This window comes from Prunus mume, linkage group LG6 (genome assembly GCF_029339155.1).
Source record: "Prunus mume cultivar Tortuosa linkage group LG6, ASM2933915v1, whole genome shotgun sequence".
In the NCBI taxonomy this organism is placed as follows: Eukaryota; Viridiplantae; Streptophyta; class Magnoliopsida; order Rosales; family Rosaceae; genus Prunus; species Prunus mume.
The window spans coordinates 3,392,245-3,413,747 of record NC_142703.1 but is presented as its reverse complement, the minus strand read 5'-3'; the positions used below and the strand labels follow the sequence as shown (position 1 = coordinate 3,413,747).

Here is a 21,503-nt window from a genome sequence, read left to right as displayed (position 1 = left end):
TATCTTTTATGGAATAACTTGTTTATGTCTATTTTGTCATTAAATTATAATATAGTTCAACATAAAATTTGTAATTGTGTAGTCTAAGGCTGAAAACCCCAATATATTAGCCCATGAAGGTTCAAGGTCACTCTCAAAATGAGCCACAGGGTTTTAATTTTGTCAATTTACACCGTAATGTTTTAATATTCAAACAATTTATATATCCCGTGAATTTACCCATTTGATCTTATGTTAAATTGATGAGGTGTCAAGTGTTCTTATGTTAAACTAAGAAATGAATGAACATGATTCTCCAGTATCAAACAACACTTCAACAAAACTATTAACAATAGTTAACATAACTTCCATAAACATAACTTCCATTTCCTCATTTCTCTCCCGCCCAGTGAACACTCAAGTCTGCCCCTGAGTGCAATTTTTAGCAATATGCCCCGGCTGACTGCAAGTGTAACATACATGAGCACTGCGATTAATACAATCTCTAGCCATATGTCCAACTCCACCACAATGGTAACACTCCCCTAGCCCACCCTGTTGACCAGATGCAACTGCGATGTCTTCATACAGAGTTGTCGTTCTCTGTTTCTTTCTAATACCACCATGTTTACCCGAGTCATAGCTACTCTGAGATGATGTCTTCCCTTTGCCCTTATAGTCTATTCGTTCATCCTGGTACAGTCTGTACGGCTCAATACTATTCTCGACAGCCATGGCAGAGTGTACCGCCTTAACTAAGGTTTTGTTTGTCGAGGCAACCACGTATCTGCCAATGTGATCAGCCAATCCCTCCTCAAACCGACGAGCTGTCAACTCCTCATCAAACGCCGGTGCAAAACGAAGCAACTTTGAAAATCTGGACTCATATTCCCTTACAGTTAGGGACCCTTGTTTAAGTTCCAGGAACTCACGTTGTAACGCCTTTTTCACAACATAAGGAAAGTACTTATCATAAAAGAGAGCCTCAAACTCTTCCCAATCCATCTGGGTCTCATCCTTGGATTTGACCACAGTATCCCACCACACACGAGCCTCCTCCTGTAAGAGAAAAGCGGCTACCTTCCTCTTTTCCACACTTGTGATTTCGATTATACTAAAGCAGTTCTTCAGGTCACGAATCCAGTAATCCGCCATCATGAAATCACTCCCCCCAAAGAAAGGTTGAGCTCCTAGTGCCTTGAGCTCAATGATCAATGCACACAATCGAGAATTGGCAACATGTTCAGGCAATGGAGGATCCCTAGACGCAGGTTGAGCAACTCCATGTCCTCTGGCCTTTAAGAACTCAGCAAACAACTTTGTCGTATGAACATCCAACTGTACAGTGGGCACAGGTGTTGCCCTATGCGAAACTTCCGGCTCCTGCTCAAAATCTTCCGGAACCTCTGAAACAACCTCTGTCTGTGGTAAAGCTCCGGCTCTACTTCTGCCTTGGCGGCCTATGCATCTTCCTCTTCCTCTTCCTTTTATTGGGTCCATTTCCTATTAGAAAACAAGGTCAGCAGTTAATTAAACATTTGAATACCCACTCTAAGATAAACAAGCATTAAATTAAGACTATTTCAAGTTCAACAACAAAAAAGACTCCTCCCACTGAAACTTAATACCTCACTTAGACTTAACAAAACCCGCTTCCTCATAGTTAGCCCCAGACTCTCTCGGAGATGACCTATAGTTCTCACACAAACATACCATCCATGGAGATTTTTTTTTTCTTAAGCGCAAACAAACCTGAGCACACCATAGATAAAAGACAAAAGTCACAATAGACAAAAGTCAATCAAACTATCGCAAGTCTGAGCACACCCTCATGCTCAGGACATAGAGGACTACACACCGAGCCAAACACATAAATTCAACAGTACCCCACGGGCCTCCCAGCTGGTGGTTTGCCGGAGTAATTTTTGGACGACGAAAAACTTCAAATAACCAGTCATAATTCATACCAAAATGAAGATCTTTAACGACTAAGAAACTTTGGTTGTTGGACCATACCTGAAAGATGGGCGGAAGTAACCCAAATCGCCAGTCAAACTCACAGTGGCCGGAATTCTAAGAAATTTTGGAGCTAAAATCAGCAGCGTAAAGTGGCAAATCGGAGCGGATGATCAATGAGTGATGTAGAAGGGGATGATGAGAACATTTAGCAACAAAAATCACGTCAATCGGAGGTCGGACGAAGCCGATTGCACGCCGAGAATTGCCCCTCTGTCGAGCTCGCGTGAGAGAGCAAAGAAGAAGAAGAAGCACAGTGCGCTGCAGAAGGGACGGTACCATAATTTTTGTCTCATGTTTCCCACTTTCCCAGGTACTCCTGACGTGGCAGGGGTGTTTTTGTAGTTTCATACACATAAATCATCACACCACTTGAATGGATGACGTGGCAAGTGAACCCACTTCCACATAGATAAAAATATAATTAACTGTTCTAATAATTAAAAATAAATCAGAAAAAACATAATCCCCAAACCTTTGAGGCGATAAGAATTCATAGGAGGGCAAAGTTGAAAATTCATATTGAATTAAAGTGCTGTTATGATGAGTTAGCACATATTTGATATGACATGAATTAGAAGCACTAGAGTTTGCACGAGTCACGACTCAGTCCCGTACAACTCTGTCTCATGTATGTCCATGTTCATTGAAATCCAGACAGTGAGAAGCTTCCTTTGCCCCCCCCCCCCTCCCCTGTCTTTTGCTGCTTCTACAACAGAACCACCTCTCAACTCAAAGACCCGGAAATTTTCTTCAAGTTTGTTCCCTTTGTCTGTAGCAGTTCTTCGACTTTTCTTTAGCACTTGAGTTGAGTTGAGTTGAAGCGCCATATTTTGTTGGGCATCAAAATTCAGCAGCACCCATAAAATTGGTTTTTGTTTTTTGGATTCTTTGCTGAAAGTTCACTTTTCTTCAATTTGGTATTGCTTTTGGGATTTAAAGGCGGTTTAAACTTTAAAACTTTTGGCCACCAAACGTTCTGTGCTTTGACTGACTGGTAGTGGTGGGTCAAATTACAGTTAGCAAGTAGAGCTGTCAATGATCCGCGTATGCAACAGCTAAATTTCAATAATTTAGACCCTGTGTGGAGCTTTTTAAGGTTTTTGAAATTGAGGGACTGGTGGGTCTTGGTTGTTGGTTGGGCTTTCTTGGTTTCTCAGCTCTTCTCTCTGTTTTGTACTTGAGGTTCTGGATATTGGGAACTGATTTTAAAGGGTTTGAGGGTTGTTGTTTTGGTGTGTCTTTTGTTGTTGTTTGTCTTTATTAATATCCTCAACAGCAATTTCAGTAGATTCATTTTGGTACTGGGAACTGAATTGTAAGTTATTGCAGTTGGGATTAGGTGGTGGTTTTGGTTGATGTTGATATTGCCTCATGCTTTCAGATTCACTTTTTAGTGAATTCAAGAATTTGGATATTAGGAACTGAAACTAAGGTTGTTGGAGTTGTGGTTTCGTGGGCTTCGATTGCTCAAGCCTTGCAATAGGCAAAATGGGGAGTAATGGGGTTGACCATCCCTTGAAAGATTTGGTAGAGGAAAGTGTTAGCAGCCAAGAACAGAGTAAGGATTTTCAGCACGCTTGTGGAATTTATTATAAGTCACTAGAAATGGATAATATAATTAGTCTTCAAATGAACAATTTGGATGCAGGTTCTTTTCGGGAGGAGAGGAATCAGAAGACAAATTCTTCTAGGCACACTTCAGTTTTAGAGATTTTTCAGTCAAAGGAGATCAATGTTGGTTCTTCACCTCAGACACCTCAGAGAGGTTAGTGCCCACGTAGTCTGAGTTATTGTTGCTTTTCTTGTTTGTTATGCATTGAAGGACTTAAAATGAAGCTTTTTCCGGGAAGAGAGTTGATCAGCTTCTTTCTCTTTAGTGTGACCTATATGCTTCTAATAATTTCTAGACAATATGGAATTACTATTATTTGGCCGAGAAACTTGATATTATCTCTACATAACCAGAGTTTGTTAATTTATTTGTATATACAATGGGAAAACGAAAACCAACAAAAGCAGCTATACCTTTGTAGTTATTACTGTATGTTTATCTATAGTTTAGTAATCAGAAATTACTTTGTGAAGTTCCTTCTAGATGTAACTAAGTGTTGGAACATGGAATATAGATGCCCAGATTGAAGTGGTAGAACAAAACCGAAAAAAAAACAAAAAGTAAAACTTAATGTGGTCTAAATTGTGGAAACAACTCAGACCTGTAAAATTGAGGGATTTATATGATTATATCCACCATTATTGTTGTGGCCAAACCTATTACTAAGCTTGTAATTGGATCGGAGGATGACATGAATCTTATTATGATCCCATTAGTTGGATAGTCTGATTATGATCTGAACCAATAACCCAATTAGTAGGATGATATGATCAGAACCGTTAATCCAATTAGTAGGATGATATGATCATACTGACCCCCGATGTTGTTGGACTTTAACAGCATATTAGAACACCTTTACCGTATGTTATTCTGTTGTTTTAGTGTTTATCGGATATATGCTCACTGATACCTAAGCATATGTTAATGAAGGCTTGGACCATTACATCACTGCACCTATTGGCACTCCCAAAGGTTTGCTAATTGAGGATCATGAGATTAAATTCTCTAGATCCATGACTGAGAAGAAGGGACTTCCCAGGCATGACTTCAAGCTGGATAGACTGTCAGAGCGTGAAAAGGTAGATACCATCATATGCATGAGCTAGTTCATTGGCATACTCATGTTTGCATATAAATTTTTGTTTGTCTAACTGCAGAAGGTACAAGAGATGTGCATTATTCATTACAAACATGCTTGTTTGGGCTAGTTTCTTTCATGCAACTGCAACTTAATGCTGAATGTTGTTCCCTAATTTTATTTGCAAAGCATGAGTGTCCGACACCGTCCCTGTCTTACAGTATCTTATACTGTTTCCGGACCTGATGATTAAATAAGAATAATGACATAAATTGAGTTATATCACTGCTAAATAATTTAGTGGCTCCAACCACTGAGTCTGCTAGCTATCCACCATCCTCCAAATCAGCATTAACAAAATTATAAATGTAGATGGTTTTATGTACTCTTGCACATTTTTGTGGTTCATTCTCCTCTTGGTTGATCATTATTTTTGTTTTTGGTTTGCAGAAAAAATTAATTGTTGAGATGGTCAAGATACAAAATGATGGAACAGTAGAAGTTGATTTAGAAAAAAGTGCACCTGTTGCCTCTGAGTTGTTAGAGCTCCAGAGTATTGAAGATGTGCCTGTCAATCTTGATAATATGACTTCCAGTACTACCAAGTCAATTCCAAGGTTGAAAATTGCCATACTTGTGGTCGGAACAAGAGGAGATGTACAGCCTTTTCTGGCTATGGCGAAGAGATTTCAGGCATGTCTAACATAACTGGATGACTTTGTTTTGAATAGCTTACTTTTGATGCCACTGATTTCTTAGTATTTTCGTAGGTATTTGTAGTTATAAATATCATGATATGTCTTCAGTGTGAAAGAATTCCTTCAAAATCAACATCTCATCAATCCAGATTACATTTAAGATCCATGTAACCTTGGCATTCAGTTTGTACTTGTAATACAAATTTTTATTATACAGATGTTATGCGGATTCTACTTGATGTACTGGTTCTTAAGCAAGTGCAGATATTGTTTATATCTTTATGGTTAGGTGTTGTTTTGTTGGTCCAATGACTGCATTCTGAAGCTTAGTTTTGTACCACTGTTGTGATATATTGCGTCTCAAAGTTTTGGGCTAAAAGGATGTGGATAGGTTAATGATTGTAACGTTGTCCTTGCTATAAAATAATGTAGGGTACCTACCTTATTGTCTACATTTATTTTCTCCATGGTTTAATGATTTTAGATGGTTTGATGTTTTCTTGCAGGAGTTTGGCCATCATGTTAGGCTGGCAACTCATGCTAACTTCAGTGCTTTTGTAAAGTCGGCTGGTGTAGACTTTTATCCTTTGGGTGGTGATCCTCGTGTTTTGGCAGGATGTAAGAGGTCCCTAATGTTAAAAATACATTTTTGATAATATATTGCAAATTATCTTATTTTTGTGGCGATATTGTTGGTAGATTCTCTTCCTGTGTCCCTGTCTATTTTGCCTGATATGTGGTCAGTTCTACCATGTGATTCTTTAGAGGTGTGACAGAAGCGTTAATAATTTTCTGGCTCATGCTCCCTCTCCCTCTCTCCCTAATTTATTATGAAAGTCAATCTGTAAGAGTTTGTGTGAAACTCAAGTTAAATATTTGATTGTTGACTGCTTTAGAATTACTAACTTTTATATTTTTTTAGCCAAAGTTGAAGATTTTTCATTGCTTGGACTTTAAATTGAAGGACAATCTTTAACACGTCTAAATATATTTAATGTTATCACATCCTCCCCTCAAGTTCTTTATTGAATAACTGAAATTCAGTGCCTTTTAATTTTAGATATGGCCAGAAACAAAGGTCTCATTCCATCTGGGCCAGCTGAAATATCTATACAAAGAAAGCAACTGAAGGCAATTATTGAATCTCTTCTTCCAGCCTGCACAGAACCAGATATAGAAACTGGTGTGCCTTTTAAGGCACAGGCAATTATTGCAAACCCTCCTGCTTATGGTGAGTTCTCACAAGTGGAATATTTAATGTCACTTCAATTGAGTTATATTTTCTTTAAGTCAGTATGTATTGCTGTCTATGCCAGGGTTTTAGAATGAACTTTTATTGACAATAGAATTAGAAAGTTGTGTTCTTAGCTTATGATTTGGTCCTGTGTGTTTCTCTAAATGTTGTGTCACTTGTGTAAATGTTAACACTTCATTTCAGACTTCTTGCGTCTTACCTCATCTTTTATTACTGGACCATGCCATTCTAATCAAGTTTAATTGAAACTCTAGATCCTCCCTTACATTGGGTGCAGGGTCCTATCGAGCTTGAAATCAGAATAGTTTCCCCATTGATCTTGGAGAATAACACAGTGGTTGGAAGCCATGCACTGAAATATAGACTTAGTAACAGATGGTTGTATAACATATTGGGCCTGGCCCAGTTACAACTTGGAAGTATAACTATTTATTGGAGAATGAGACATTATTTCTAGTTCGGCTATTAAGAGTAAATAGATGTCTCCGTGGTTGCTAATTCCTTAAAGTCAAATAGTTTTGGTGGAATATGTTGTCTGAGGAGAGAGGAACTAAGTGTTAACCTTATCCTCCTGTTATATAAGAATATATGAACATATTCTTAACCACTTCTTGTCTTGCAGGACATGCTCATGTTGCTGAAGCTCTTGGAGTACCCCTTCATATTTTCTTCACAATGCCATGGACGTGAGTTTTGACCAGTTCTTTTCTTGCATTCTTTTGATACAGAAAAAACACCATTTACAAATTGAATGTTCTTTGACAAATTGTGAAACATAAATCTTGGATCATTTTCAGGTGAGTGTTTGCATTAAAAAAAAATTAAAACTATCCCCAGTCTGCTTTCCAATGATTGGAACCGCCCATTTCTTAGGTTCTCTTCTAGGAATCATCCATGCAAAAGATCAGCCAAACAGAAAATTGTTTAGCCATTTGATTGCAATGAAAGTAATTTTGGTTTTAGCTGACGGATTGTTCGAAAAATTTAAGCTGACGGATTGTTCGAAAAATTTAGATGGCCAAACAGTTACCGGTTTGGTGAGTTTTTACATGGATGATGCTTAAGGAGCGACCCAAGCAACAGACCTTTCTAATCATTGAATTGCATTTCAGGGTGACCCGAGAGAGGATGTTCACATGTATCTTAAAATGCAAACATCCTCACTTTAAGGGCTCACATATGTATATTGCATGCATGTATCATGTCAACTTTTACTTCTCCTGAAGAATCTATATTTCTAAACTAGAGCGATGCTTGGAATAATATTTGTACTAAGTCAACAATAAGATGGCCCAGTTTCACTTGTTTACACATGTCTTGTATACATGAGTAGATTAATAATATCCATGTGTATGTGTCTCAAGTAATGTTCTTTTGGAAGACAATCTGACATGTTGTGTTTAACCTGTCAATCTTCTGGACCACTCATTCAAACAAGAATCCACTTGAGAAGTTGTTCAAATTGACAGTCGGAAAATATGGTAGACTGTTTAATTAGAGAATGTTTTCCTATATGTATATTCAGTAACATTCTAGTAAGAGGCTAAAAAAAGAGGCAACACAAGAGGTGATCGTAGATTGTTAGGTCCAGGATTAAAACACTTTCATGGATGGGATCAGAATGCTCCCATTTTGAGCCTTTTGATCTTCACCAGTGTTTGATATATAAGATCCAGGTTTACCTCCATAAGTTTCTTCCTTAGTTTAGATTTTAGAAAGTGTCAAGTGAAGTGTTGCAAATATAATAATTACTTAATATATACCACCCAGAAGCAGAAAAGGTTGGAAAAGACTTTCTCAGTCACATGGACTACATTGATGTTTTAAGTTGACATGTATGAAATTACTCGAGATTCTAATTAATGGAGTTTAAATATTTTATGCTCTTATTTATTATTCTTTTTCCAGTAGCATGTGAATACTGGTTTATTTCAATTGGAACTTTTTTCTATGTTATGCCATCTTACCTATCTTTTCTATAGGCAGGCCTACTTATGAATTTCCTCACCCACTGGCACGTGTACCTCAAAGTGCTGGTTATTGGGTATGCTCTTTGTTTAGTGTTCTATTTCTATTTTTTTTTTGTCATATTTTTTGAATTACTGAACTAACTTCATGACAAATTTATTCCCATTTGTCTTTGCCACATCCAGCTTTCATATATTGTTGTGGATTTGCTGATATGGTGGGGCATTAGGGGATATATTAATGATTTCAGAAAAAAGAAGTTGAAGCTTGCTCCTATTGCATACTTCAGCACATACCATGGATCAATATCTCATTTGCCAACAGGCTATATGTGGAGCCCTCATGTTGTGCCAAAGCCAAGTGGTAAGTCATTGTGTTAGTCACTGCCAGTGTGAATGTGTGCTATGTTTATGCTATATTTGAAAGTTTAATGGAGTTCGTCTCAATGTGAATATAACAGCTGTCATTTGACACCCTCCACTGTCTTAGTCACTGCCTGTGTCAATGTATGCAATGTTTATGCTATATTTGATGGAAGGTTTGACAATGTATAATACTTGCAGATTGGGGGCCTCTTGTGGATGTCGTTGGTTATTGTTTCCTAAACCTTGGGTCAAAGCATCAACCTCAAGATGAGTTTGTTCGTTGGATTCAGAAAGGGTCGAAACCTATATATATTGGCTTCGGAAGCATGGTATGTGATCTCATGTATGAAGTGATTCAAGTTGTAGTGTGTATTCCTTTTTTATTCTTCTGTTAGTTTCTTGTCAATTTTTCCTTCAAAAGTATCACAATTAGAAGAGAGGCTCTTATACTCTAAAAATATATAAGCTCCTGTACATGATGCTTTGCTCCAACAGAGAGGAAGGGTACATGCTATGTTATAATCAAATCTTATATCAAATTTGGAAGGACTGGTGGGAATTAACCTTGTTCCTAGAAAATGGACGGTTATCTCGTCTAATATTGTATGTATCTTCTGTTAACGAAGTTCCAAGGGCTCTTTGAGTAGCTTGACAACCATACTAATTAATTTCCAAAAATGATAATGTTCCTACCTTTGCATATAGTGTAGACTTGAATTTTCTACCTCTAGATATTTCTGTCCTTACATGGAATCTGGATGATAATTTATGGACATAATAAAGTATATTTTTCTTTTGAAGAGGGAGGTGGGATATGTATAGATGGATGGCTTTTTTTGTAAACCTTTTAATTCTTTCATGATTCACATTCGTGGCTTATAAAATCATGTTTTCATCATGACTTTTGAAAGCACTAAAATCTGAAACTACACCTGTTGCTTGTTAAGCCACTTGAGGACCCCAAGAAAACTACGGAGATTATATTGGAGGCATTGAAAGATACAGGACAGAGAGGAATAATTGACAGAGGTTGGGGGGACCTGGGGAATTGTAAGTGTATTCTTTTTCCAATAAAATTTCATGCTTTAATCTGATATTCCTTGGAAATTCCACAGTATTTTATAGTTCTTTACATATTACGCACTTTGGTTTTCCAATCAGTGTCCATGTTGATATAGAACTGGACTATATTGCCATTATTTTTAATTAATTTCTGTTGCATCTTTTGGTAAGAAACAGTAGAGTTAATAAAGGCTACATCTTTTGGGATGATACTTTTGTAAGATTTGGAATTTGATTGGGGTCATGATAGCATTACAGTTAGAAGGTCTGTAAACCCTACTGTTCACGTATGCTTTCTCTTAGACATATGCTCTCTCTCTCTCTCTCTCTCTCTCTCTCACTCTCACACACACACACACACACACACACACACATTTTTATATTTCCTTTGTTTGTTTTGAATGCCAATTTGACTATTCATGTTAGTTTTTGTATTTTCTGTCCGATTATGTTTGTTGTAATGGTTACGTCAAAGATTGTTCCCATAATTTATTGGTTTATATAATGCCTATTGTTCACATATGCTTGCCCTTGGACATACTCTCCCATATGTTTGTATTTCCTTTATCTGTTTCGAATTTCAATTGATTATTCATGTTACTTTTTGTATTTCCTATCAAATTACATGTTTGTTATAAGGGTATTTTTACCCCAAAAAAAAAAAAAGGAAAAAGACAATCAGTTGTAGTCAGTTGTTTTGCATTAATGATAAAGCATCTGATATGCTTTTGTCTAATTTGATTTCCATGTTGCAGTTACAGAAGCATCTGATAATGTTTTCCTATTGGAGGACTGTCCTCACGATTGGCTGTTTCCTCAATGTTCAGCAGTAGTGAGTTGCATTTTTTTTAAATAAGTTTAAGGGACCTTTTAGATGTAGGTGAATTGTTTTAATTTTTTGACAAAAAAAAGCTTTTTTTAATTTTTTTTCTTTAAGAAAATGTTAGTTTTTAGTCTACAGATTAGTAGTAGGTTTCACTTTTTGTTCTTTTTTAACTAATTATTACTCCTGTAATCTTTAGAGAAACTGGAAATTTTCCAAGTGCCATACAGTAACAAACTGTGGGTAAATCAATTGAGAAAAAATTGTAGAGATTGATTATTACTGCTTTTGTTAAATATCTATTGTTTAGAGTTTGGGGATGGTCAGCTAACTTGAAGCTGTACTACCACTAATATGCAGGTTCATCACGGTGGTGCTGGAACCACAGCTACAGGATTAAGAGCTGGGGTAAGATTCTTTTCAGTCGGTGTGGTTGTTCCGATATCCATACTTTCTGGGATAATGGATGCATTATCTTTACATGTTTCTGAGACTTTTTGGCATCAACCCACCTGGCCTGTGGCTGAGGTGGTAAGGGTGGAGTGGAGTTGGGGTCGTTTCCTGATTCAAATCTTGCCAAGCTGAAAAAGAAAAGAAAGTATTCTGTGATCAATGTTTTGAAGAGTACTTTGAATGAGTCAACATATTATGTGATACAAGATAACTTTAGTCACATAATATGTTACACAACTTTCTTAATTTCCGTTATTTGTTTTTATGAGTTACTGTGTATAGCTCTCTCAAGTCAACTCTATTCTTTAATCTATGCTTTATTATTGTATATTTACTAGTTTAGTCTTTGTAAGATTTAACGGATCCTCCACTTAAGAAGAATATATTAAGAAAACTCACAAAATCTTCATGGTATTAGTGCAAGTCATCCATGTGTTGGGCCTAATGGCCACATGTGCTTCCACCTACGTGCTCCTACCTCACCCATTTAAGTTGTCCACATTTTTTGCTTGAATGCGACACACACATGAGGGGCTTGTTAAGACTATCATCCAACAAGGGTAAATGGAAGCCTTGCATAGTAGTCTAGAAGATCTTAGGCGTCTCCATCCATTGCTGTGTGGTCTTGGGTTGGATAATAGTCTCAACGATCTGTGACAATTAAAGCTATTTTTACCTGTTAGATATATTTATTTATTTGTTTATTATTCGAAGGGAGTTGAAACTTGTTGGAGATGATCTAACAGCACTATTTTACAATGTACAGTGTCCAACAACCATAGTGCCATTCTTTGGAGATCAGTTCTTCTGGGGTGAGAGGATATATGAGAAAGGCTTGGGGCCTGCACCAATACCTATTTCTCAGCTCAGTGTCGAGAGCCTTTCAAATGCTATCAGATTCATGCTGGAGCCAGAGGTATTTCTAATTTCTATTTCTGCCTATTTTATCTAGAAAACATGTTAGCTTGAAAATTATTTATCATCTGAATGAAGAAATTGACGGGTGCAGTACAATATGGAAATAATTATACTATTTTAACTCTTATGGCATTCATTATTCTAGTTATTTTTCAAAGTTGTGACAACTTAAGATTGCTTTTCATACCTAATATTTCTTAATTCTTATTGAATCAAATACAACCTAGCTATAGATTTTATTCATGAAGAGATTACACATGCATGAGAGTGTGTGTGTGTGTGTATGTGTTTTTTGGGTGTTACAACCACTGGACCCCCAACAGATTAAACTGTTAAAGAATGAGTTAACAATGTGTATCGAGCTCACACATTCCTTCATGCATTGCCCCATCTTGCACGCGGAGAGGCTTATTATATAGGTGCAGCCTCACCTTGCACTTTGCAATCAACAAATTACTGGAGATGAGAATTGGGGGGTTTGAACACGAGGCCTCCTGCAACAAGAGCTTTTCTGACACTATATTAGACTACAAATAAAACACTAGAGCTTAAGCAATGGGCCAAACAATGCATATCAAAGATGTTTTCACAATGTTTTGCTCGTTTTGACCTGAATTATAGTTTCTTAACTAAAAATACATAGCTCCCATGTAATATGTGTATTATTTGGGTGAAGATGATCGCTTTTAAAAACACAAAAACAGAGTCCTTTCATAATTTTTTTTTGTTTTTTTGTTTCCATAATCCCAAAACATGTCACTTGTTTAAGTTTCATATTGAACTACATTATGTGAGCATGACAAAAGATTTCTTTAAACTTGAGTATTTTCAGTCCAGATCACACACGATGCATTGTCTACCTGCTTGAACAGTCACTTACATAAACAACTGGAGAATATTACCAAATTAAAATGACATTTAGAGATTCCAGAGATGTGCACGTATGTTTCATTGTATTGTAAATTAAGGAAGAATATCCTAAGGCTGTAAACTCCCATAATATGAAAAAGGAAGAAAGCATTCTATTGTTATTTTATAGTTGGTCTTGCATCTGGCAATTTAAATGTAGTGTCTTGAAGTCAAAGAATATGTGAAATTATGTGGCTATGCTTTGAGCAGTAGTAGCATTAGTGGATAAGAGGTCATGTGGTTGCTATGAAAATATTGCAGCAACATAGCAACACCATGCATTTGTTCTAACCAGGGCTTTACATCTTAGGTTAAATCTCGGGTACTAGAAATAGCAAAGTTGATAGAGAATGAAGACGGTGTAGCTGCTGCAGTTGATGCGTTTCATCGGCAGTTACCTCCTGTGCTACCATTGCCAACTTCATCTTCAGAGGAAGATGAACTTCCAAACCCTTTGGTGTGGTTCTTTCTTCAACTTGAGAAGTGGTGCTGCCTGCCATGTGGTTCGTAGGATTCTTGCTGTGTCTTGTACTGTTGTACAGATATGTTTCTTCTTCATTTTTTATAATTTTTTTATAGTCATATCATTTTAATTTGGCGTTTCATTCATTTCATTCATGGCTTCCCTGTGTGGGTTTGATTGATAATATTGTTTACAAGCTAATGTAGGTTTCTCACAGCTTGTGTAACAGAATTAGATTGCACCAAACTTCATTTTCAGTTAGTTAAACTGACAAAATAAGAATATAACTGTGCTCAATCGAGCTCAATTATTTAAATCAATTTTTTGGTTCCCAGTCTTTCATTATTTAGTGCTGTGTTGGTGCTGATTGACCTATGAAATATAAATACCGGGTCTTGCACAAAAACCTGCTTGAATATTTGCTTTGTTATTTTGATGCTGTATCCCAATCTTCTCCAACCATGTTTTGCAAGCACACAATCATAGGACAGTGGACAGGGTCAATTGAGTTTGGGCATCATGGCTTGTTTTGTTATTCGTGGACACTGATTTTTACATATTCCCGGGTAACATTTAGTTTGTCTAATTATCACCCAGAACTATGTTTGTACTTGTCACGTACATTTCTTGAAAATTTCCTGATTCTACTTCTTGAGCTTTCCATACTTTCCCCAAAGGAAAAAGAAAGAACAAAACATACTTGTGGGTTTGAAGAATTACCTGTAACATATTGACAAATGTGTTCGAAGGCATGTACAAAGTGATGTTTGCTTGTAGATATCCGGTAACATGTCAGATAGTTCATTACATATTGAGTTTGTTTGAATCACTTGGAGAACGGTAATCATGTGACATTCTAGAAACTGCTTATATGAGTCAACAATTCTATCGCACCTTCACATAGTTCATTTAGAAATTTAGATTTCCAGAACATTTTTGCAGTTTGTTCATCTTTTTAGCACAGGTTGAATAAGAAATTTATTGATTGTACGAGTTGTTTACTTGGTAGCTGGAGGCTGAGATCACAGGCAATTTTAGTTTATACATTATAAAGGTGCTACTAAACCCTGTATGATTTGCACTCATAAAATCTACTTTAAGCGAAATAGAAGAGGGAGAAAGAGTTATAATAGTTCTAGTCAAACCATTGCTTTGTACTTCAATAAATAGACTGATAGATAGATAGACACTGTAACAGCATACTTTAGCTATAGTAAATAGAAATATTCCACAAATCCCATCATTTTTTGTAAAGTTTGATCTCTTTCCACCGTGATTCCATGTAGTTGCTCGAGTTTTCTGGTGCAGCATATACTCCACATTTGAAATACAGGTCCCCTGGTCCCTGATCTTTCACCACAAACTTTTTCACACCATCGATGAAAACTATTATCTTCCCTTTGTCAACGTTGTGGATTATGTTTACTCTGAACCACTTATCATAGAGATTGGTAGCTACTACGTTGTATTTGTAGTATTTGATATCTCCATCATACATCCTTAGTTGTAGAGATGTAGCTCCCTCAGCTGCACCATGGATCTGCACTATTGTAACCCCAGAAGTACCACTCGGCACAAATGCATAGCCTTCGAATTGCCAAATCCCAGAAGAATAGTCATGACCCTGCAAGAAAACCCGAGTGAGACAACTTGTTATTGCCATAGGAAGGAGTTTGGGGGGCGGGGAAGTAGAGAGAGAGAGAGAGAGAGTACCGTTATGCGCGCTTCCGAACGGGGCCTAGTTGTGCTATCGGTTTTGAATGGCTTGTCATGGTTGTAGATCCAGAAACTTCGAACTCCATCCTTGTCACTGTAACGATCATTGAGGGGTTCGTTGTAGGGTTTCTGTAACTTGAAGTTCTCTTCTGTTAGTGGCACAAGGGTGAATCCATCAGTAGGATCAGCAGCACAAATATAGCGGTACTTCAAGATCAATAGGATCAAGCACAGGAGCTTGCCGAAGAAGGAATTCATTTTAATGCAATTTAAAGGCAACATGGAAGTAATGGAAATTGAGGCTGTGGAAGATGGATACCAACCTAGAATATGGTAAGCCTATTTATAGGAACAACTTGATAATTGCTTTCATGCTTTTGTTTCTGTTCTTTTGGTGCTATTGATTATGACAAACTCCACCAGTTGAAATTCTATGCATATCTTTCTTTTTGTGGTCAATCAAACTGAGTGGTAATTACATGAGGCATCTAGTTTTTTTTTTTTTTCCCGGATAGAAGCAATATTGAAGAAAGGGGAAATCGAACATAGGACCTCGAGTGTTGGAGTAAATGCTCTTAACCACTTGAAAACATCCCTTTTTTTGTGTTAAACTTGCCCCCATCAAATATTATATCATTAGTAACATGATTAAACAGGGAAGTGAATTAGATATTGTTAATCTTGACGTGGGTTTGCTTCCGCTAATCCAAAATAATTAAGCCAAAGTTTAAATAATGCTGTTTGTGCTTATATAATTATTTATTTGTCATATGCGTCAACTTATCGCATGAATATTGCCTTGTCGGATCCTTCAATCCAGAAATAGCATTCCCCACTTCCTCCCTCCTCAAATACTCAAAAGAGTAGTTGGTCATGCCAACACAGCAGTCTGCCATAGCTCCTTGTTTCATTTTCCTTTTCTTCGTTCAATTCACCAAGCATATTTTTCCAGCCAATAAAACAAAACAATCTTATTATATAGGGCTTTACCATAAAAGGACAAATAGAAGGGTACAAAGACAAAATGGTCCAATCCCTAAAAAATTGGACAAATGGGTCTAGACACTATCCGACAGGACATGAAATAAACTCTTAGTCATTTCTTGAGAGTGACGTTGAACAACTCTCAGTCATTGTTCGATAGTGACATAAGAGTTATTTTATATCACTATTTGGATTGATCTGTCCAATTTTGGAGGAGTTGGACCATTATAACATTTTGTCTTCCGTGAAGGACTTTTTTTTTTTCATAATCATTTTCCGTTATTATATTAGTTGTTATAATAACATTGTTTTTCCAGTATCAGCCAACTTTGATTTGTCATTATATTCTTTCTTAGGTGACATGAGAAGTAAAACCCAAACTCTTCTTCAGGCGGCCAAGGATCAAAATTGTGATTCGGCCCAAACCCGCCTTGCCTCTTAGGCTTCCTAGAGTTAAAGATTGACGGAACATACCTCTTGGCCCAAAAAACAAGCTTTATTAATTAACCTGTTTTTTTATTATTATTTTATTCTTGCATGGTTTCCGTAGTACTTGAGATCCCCATTATAGACCCTCAGTTGCAGTGTTGTAGCTTCAGTCGCTGCACCATGGATCTGCATTATTATGACGCCCGAGCTGCCTTGTGGCACATAGAAATTGCCCTCAAATTGCCAAACCCCAAATGTGTAGTCATATCCCTAGTAAGAAAAAATAAAAATAAAAATTGGTGCTTGAAAAAGATCGATCGACTTGTTAGGAATTGTGCCGATCAAATACAATACACATTTGTTTTGAGATAAAATTTGAGGTCTGAGCACACTAGACGGAGTCAGGAATTTTCATGAGGATGGGTTATACATATTATTTTTCTTCATTTTAGGAGCTCTTAGGGTAAAGTACTGATTTTTAGGATGAGGTGGACTATTTCCACCAAATAGGACAGACTTTCTACAAGTAGTACTAAACTCCTACTTTAGGAGCTCTTGCTAGTGTTCAACTAAAAAATGCATCAGTTAAAAGATGTCTTACGATTAAGTGTGTGATGATAAGTTTTTACTTGTTAGATACATGACACGTCTTTTAACATAATTTTTTATGTCATTCAGCAATGTCACGTGACTGGAATAGGTTCACATGTTTTCCTCGCAACAATACGAAGGACATGAAAGCCGTAGGCCCAAACACAACTTTGGTTCAAAATTCACTTAATGAAATATTAATTTGGGGCATAATCTGAAAAATATTATTCTAATTTCAATAAAATCAGCCTAGAGATAGAGAGGAGGGGAAAGAGATCAATACATACAGAAATTTTTATCTCTGTGAGTGGCCTGGTTGGACTGCCTTGTTTAAAGGGCTTGTCATTGGTGTAGACCCAAAACCTCTCAACTCCATCGACTTTGCTGTAACGATCCGCCGGAGACTTGTCATATGGTATCTGTAACTTGAGGTTTTGTGCAGCCAATGATGACACACGCGTGAAGCCATCAGTAGGATCAGAAGCGCACAGGGCTTCCAAAAATCTCAACAGCAGCAAACACACAACCTTCCTGCAATTATAAAAAGTGGTCATTTTGTAGGATATATGCTTGCAACTCTGATATATTTTTACCAAGGCAAAGATATGTGTCCACTCCACAACGACGACGTCTAACGGAGGGCATTTTCGTATTAATAAAGAGAAATTGGTCTTCTTATCCCATGAAAATAACACTCATGTTCTCATTTTATTTTTTATTTTAAATCTTTTTAATGTGAATATTGTTATTTATAATATTATCCTCCCAGTTCTTTTTAAAAACATTTACATTAACTAATATTTTTTAATTCAAAAAAGTTTCAACTCTATTTATATAAAGGCAGAGAGTCTTCAGACCTTTTTATTATGGGAGTTTCACTAAAACACCCAAAATGAGGGTTGAAATTATAAAAAAATCCAAGCACTATTTAAACATATAAACACACCCAAAACCCATCATTACACACACTCAAAACCCATTTATAAACACACCCAAAAAGTTGACTTTGGTGTTGACTTTGGGGTTGATTTTGGCTGTGTTTCTATGTTTAAATAGTACTTGGGTTTTTTTTTTATAAATACATGTCTAGGATTGAGTTTATTTATAAATTTGTATTTTATTATTTCAAAAGGCAGATTATAAAGTTCATTGAAAAAAAAAATCAAATTGGCACGCGCGCGCGAGGTTAATATAAAGATAAGAGAGCTACTCCCTAACTTTTAACTTACAACTGAGCCGATCAAAGGCGCTCATGGACAAGTAAGATTCATTGACGCCGTAAATGACAGGGCTTGTACATAATGAAATTGGCAACTTGACAAATTGGCAAAGAAATTGGAATGTTACCATATTTTGACAAGTAAGATTCATTGACGCCGTAAATGACAGGGCTTGTACATAATGAAATTGGCAACTTGACAAATTGGCAAAGAAATTGGAATGTTACCATATTTTGGTTCCAAATGAGAAGTGAATGTTACCCTCATCTAGGGGATAATAGCAAATTAAACTCTCACACACACATTATACGGATACTAAGTTTCGAATTCAGCACCTTTATTTGAGAGAGTAATTGCTCCAAACCGCTACACTAGTGGATCTTTTAGTATAGATTGAATTAGAACGATACAAAGCATTATATTATTAGATGGCAGACATGTGCAATACCTAATTCAATTGCTTCAATATATATCAAGTTAACTTGGTCTAATCTAATGTGATGGCAGAGCATGTGCAATACCTAATTCAATTGCTTCAATATATATCAAGTAACTTGGTCTAATCTAATGTGAATGACTAAAGATGGACCCGCCGTTTCAATTCAATACCCACAGTTTTCTTCTAATAATTGCAGCAATAACGTAGTCTAAAGGCAATCTAAGTTAGGCAATGACTCCTAAAAGTTTGAATAGATAAAAGTCATGCCCATTAATGGACCATGCTGCTGTTGACCGCATCTCATATCTACACTATGAATATATTGAGCTTCATGCGCAGATATGCATATACATCCTACAGAATGAAAATGGCCTCTTGCTTAAAGAAGGTGGTGTTTTTGCTGCTCTTGAGCTCTTTGGCAGCCCAGCAGCATTCATGTGCTGCGGATCCCACTGATGGCTTCACCCGTGTGCAATTCACGGACGAAAACCGCATGTTACAGAAACCATATGACAAAGCTCCTGAGGATCGTTACAGTAAGGTGGATGGAGTTGAAAAGTTCTGGATCTACACCAATGACAAGCCCTTTAAAGAAGGCAGTCCAACCAGACCACGCACAGAAATAAGAATCACTGTAAGATTTTATATTGTTGGTTTAATTTCTCTAGCGTTAGGGTTCTAACTTTTATCTCAAATTAAAATAATATAGTTTATTTGTTACACAATTCCTAGCAAGTTGATATTTTTTTTATTTTCCTGCATGGATTTTGTTTTATAGGGACATGACTACACTTCTGGAGTTTGGCAATTTGAAGGCAACTTTTTTGTGCCACAAGGCACCTCGGGGGCTATAATAATGCAGGTCTTTGGTGCAGCCAATGAAGCTACAACTCTGCAACTAAGGGTCATTAATGGGGATTTGAAGTACTATTGGAAAAATGTGGTAGCTGCTAATATCTACAGTAGATGGGTTAGACTGAATGTGATTCACAATGTTGGTGCAGGGAAAGTGACAATTTTTATCGACGGTGACCAGAAGTTAGTCGTCAACGATCACGGTCGAGCTACTTTTTACTTCAAATATGGAGTTTATGGTGCCTTATCTGGTTCAAGTAACTACATGGAATCAAGATGGAAGGGAATCAAACTTTTCAAAAAATGATAGTTTTGTTATCATTGTAATTTCGATTTTCACCGTTTCATTTCAAGTTACATATACATGACAGAAAAATAAGTAAACCAATAAAGCTTGTGATCATGAAACCTAATCTTAGTACATTTTAACTTGTGTATGTATGTTCTTTTTGTATTATCAATGAGCAAGAAGTTGGTCCGTTTCTTATGGTTAATCTAGGCTTAGCCAAACCGATTGATCACTAGACTTGTTTGGTTTGGTTCGGTTATCTGTAGTCTAGTTTAAGGTATAAATTGAAACCAGTAGAAACTCAGGTACTGTATTGATTCGGTGTGTAGTTTGAGGCACTAAGGCCATCTCCAGACATAGAGCTACATGTGGTATCCTCTACTACAGGCCCAAGTAAGGATCTGTCAGTGGATGTACTTCAAATGAGTGAAACAATCTGGAGAGCATAACTTTATAGGGTAAAGTCTACATATTAGGCACATGTGCACAAGCCACTGCGGGATCTTTTTCAATAAATAAGGTTTTTATGACCTCCAAAATGTTTCAAACAACTATATATAGGGTTTTTAGGTCTAATGGTCCATGAACTTTGACCCGATTCGCATTTTGGTCCCTCAATTTCCAAAATCATTCCCGTGGTCCTTCAACTTCACTTTTGCTAAGAGAAATGGTCTTACCGTCAATTTTGTTATTTTTTCTGTTAAATGCAGGGTGAAAATGGTATTTTTGTATTATTTTTAATTTATGCACCCATTTTCTTCCTCTTCTCTCTCCAGCATCCATCCCTCTTCTCCATTCATGTTTCTCAATTCGTAAAAATTATGCAACTCTGTTGCTTTCTTTCTTCAATCACTACTTCATCACCTGTTGATTTCTCCCCCTTTTTTTACCTAATATATTTAAATGGCCAAAAGTCACTTTTGGTCCCTGTAGTCTGGCACTTCAACCACTTTTGACCTTGTAGTTTCAATTCCGTCAATTTTGCTATTGTAGTTTCGTATTTGTAGCAATTCAAAGACATGTTAATATTCTTGTCAATTTCTTAAACGATGCAATGGTCAATTTTTTTCAACCCAAAACCCCTTAAGCATAAAAGCTTGTCTAAAATTCTCCCCATTTTATATTAGGGCTCAAAATTCAACTGCTAATCTCAATTTTTGAAGAACCCTAAACCCAAATGGCCAATTTCAAGCCCTAATATGAAATTATGGGAGTTTCAGACGAGCTTTTATGCTCAAGGATTTTGAGTTGACGAAATTGCCTCTTGCACTGTCAAAGAAATTGACAGAATACTAACTTGTTCTTGAATTGTTACAAATACGAAACTACAGGGTTAAACTTGACAGAATTGAAACTACAAGGTCAAAAGTGGTTGAAG

The 21,503-nt window shown here is 36.7% G+C and overlaps 4 protein-coding genes across 6 annotated transcripts; 2 read left to right on the top strand and 2 right to left on the bottom strand.

Moving 5' to 3' along the window:
• Positions 1-323: 323 nt before the first annotated feature.
• Positions 324-2,276, bottom strand: LOC103336576 (uncharacterized). Of its 2 annotated transcripts, none has more exons than XM_008239633.3 (2): positions 1,996-2,276; positions 324-1,482 (listed from the first exon to the last, which is right to left on the bottom strand). In XM_008239633.3, the coding sequence occupies exon 2, from the start codon at positions 1,477-1,479 to the stop codon at positions 397-399; it is 1,083 nt and encodes a 360-aa protein (XP_008237855.2). In that variant the 5' UTR covers positions 1,480-1,482; positions 1,996-2,276; the 3' UTR covers positions 324-396. The 2 variants fall into 2 exon arrangements, with proteins under 2 accessions (XP_008237855.2, XP_008237854.2); XM_008239632.3 differs by lacking the exon at positions 1,996-2,276 and adding an exon at positions 1,608-1,771.
• Positions 2,277-2,653: 377 nt separating this feature from the next.
• On the top strand, positions 2,654-13,922 carry UGT80B1 (UDP-Glycosyltransferase superfamily protein). Of its 2 annotated transcripts, XM_008239631.3 has the most exons (15): positions 2,654-3,556; positions 3,647-3,763; positions 4,541-4,689; positions 5,139-5,381; positions 5,893-6,004; positions 6,447-6,617; positions 7,264-7,327; positions 8,628-8,685; positions 8,795-8,972; positions 9,173-9,303; positions 9,922-10,024; positions 10,792-10,868; positions 11,220-11,267; positions 12,079-12,228; positions 13,450-13,922. In XM_008239631.3, the coding sequence occupies exons 1-15, from the start codon at positions 3,487-3,489 to the stop codon at positions 13,648-13,650; spliced, it is 1,872 nt and encodes a 623-aa protein (XP_008237853.2). In that variant the 5' UTR covers positions 2,654-3,486; the 3' UTR covers positions 13,651-13,922. The 2 variants fall into 2 exon arrangements, with proteins under 2 accessions (XP_008237853.2, XP_008237852.2); XM_008239630.3 differs by having other exon boundaries at positions 3,348-3,763.
• Positions 13,923-14,735: 813 nt separating this feature from the next.
• LOC103336574 (citrate-binding protein-like) lies at positions 14,736-15,628 on the bottom strand. The gene is made up of 2 exons (XM_008239629.2): positions 15,316-15,628; positions 14,736-15,226 (listed from the first exon to the last, which is right to left on the bottom strand). The coding sequence occupies exons 1-2, from the start codon at positions 15,598-15,600 to the stop codon at positions 14,843-14,845; spliced, it is 669 nt and encodes a 222-aa protein (XP_008237851.2). The 5' UTR covers positions 15,601-15,628; the 3' UTR covers positions 14,736-14,842.
• A 3,668-nt stretch (positions 15,629-19,296) lies between these two features.
• On the top strand, positions 19,297-20,330 carry LOC103336584 (citrate-binding protein-like). Its single transcript, XM_008239641.3, has 2 exons — positions 19,297-19,615; positions 19,760-20,330. Exons 1-2 carry the CDS (start codon positions 19,313-19,315, stop codon positions 20,141-20,143), a joined length of 687 nt encoding a protein of 228 aa, XP_008237863.2. The 5' UTR covers positions 19,297-19,312; the 3' UTR covers positions 20,144-20,330.
• The last annotated feature ends 1,173 nt before the right edge of the window (positions 20,331-21,503 follow it).

What these genes read in the sequence shown, in the direction of transcription:
- LOC103336576 (XM_008239632.3), bottom strand. Translation starts at nt 1,640, where the DNA reads ATGAGGAAGCGGGTTTTGTTAAGTCTAAGTGAG. An exon ending in TTTTGTTAAGTCTAAGTGAG is followed by an intron (nt 1,483 to 1,607) that starts GTATTAAGTTTC and finishes GTTTTCTAATAG; the next exon opens with GAAATGGACCCAATAAAAGG.
- UGT80B1 (XM_008239630.3), top strand. Translation starts at nt 3,487, where the DNA reads ATGGGGAGTAATGGGGTTGACCATCCCTTGAAAGATTTGGTAGAGGAA. An exon ending in TGTTGTGCCAAAGCCAAGTG is followed by an intron (nt 8,973 to 9,172) that starts GTAAGTCATTGT and finishes TAATACTTGCAG; the next exon opens with ATTGGGGGCCTCTTGTGGAT. An exon ending in CTACAGGATTAAGAGCTGGG is followed by an intron (nt 11,268 to 12,078) that starts GTAAGATTCTTT and finishes TACAATGTACAG; the next exon opens with TGTCCAACAACCATAGTGCC.
- LOC103336574 (XM_008239629.2), bottom strand. Translation starts at nt 15,600, where the DNA reads ATGTTGCCTTTAAATTGCATTAAAATGAATTCCTTCTTCGGCAAGCTC. An exon ending in GTTCGGAAGCGCGCATAACG is followed by an intron (nt 15,227 to 15,315) that starts GTACTCTCTCTC and finishes GTTTTCTTGCAG; the next exon opens with GGTCATGACTATTCTTCTGG.
- LOC103336584 (XM_008239641.3), top strand. Translation starts at nt 19,313, where the DNA reads ATGCGCAGATATGCATATACATCCTACAGAATGAAAATGGCCTCTTGC. An exon ending in GCACAGAAATAAGAATCACT is followed by an intron (nt 19,616 to 19,759) that starts GTAAGATTTTAT and finishes TTTGTTTTATAG; the next exon opens with GGACATGACTACACTTCTGG.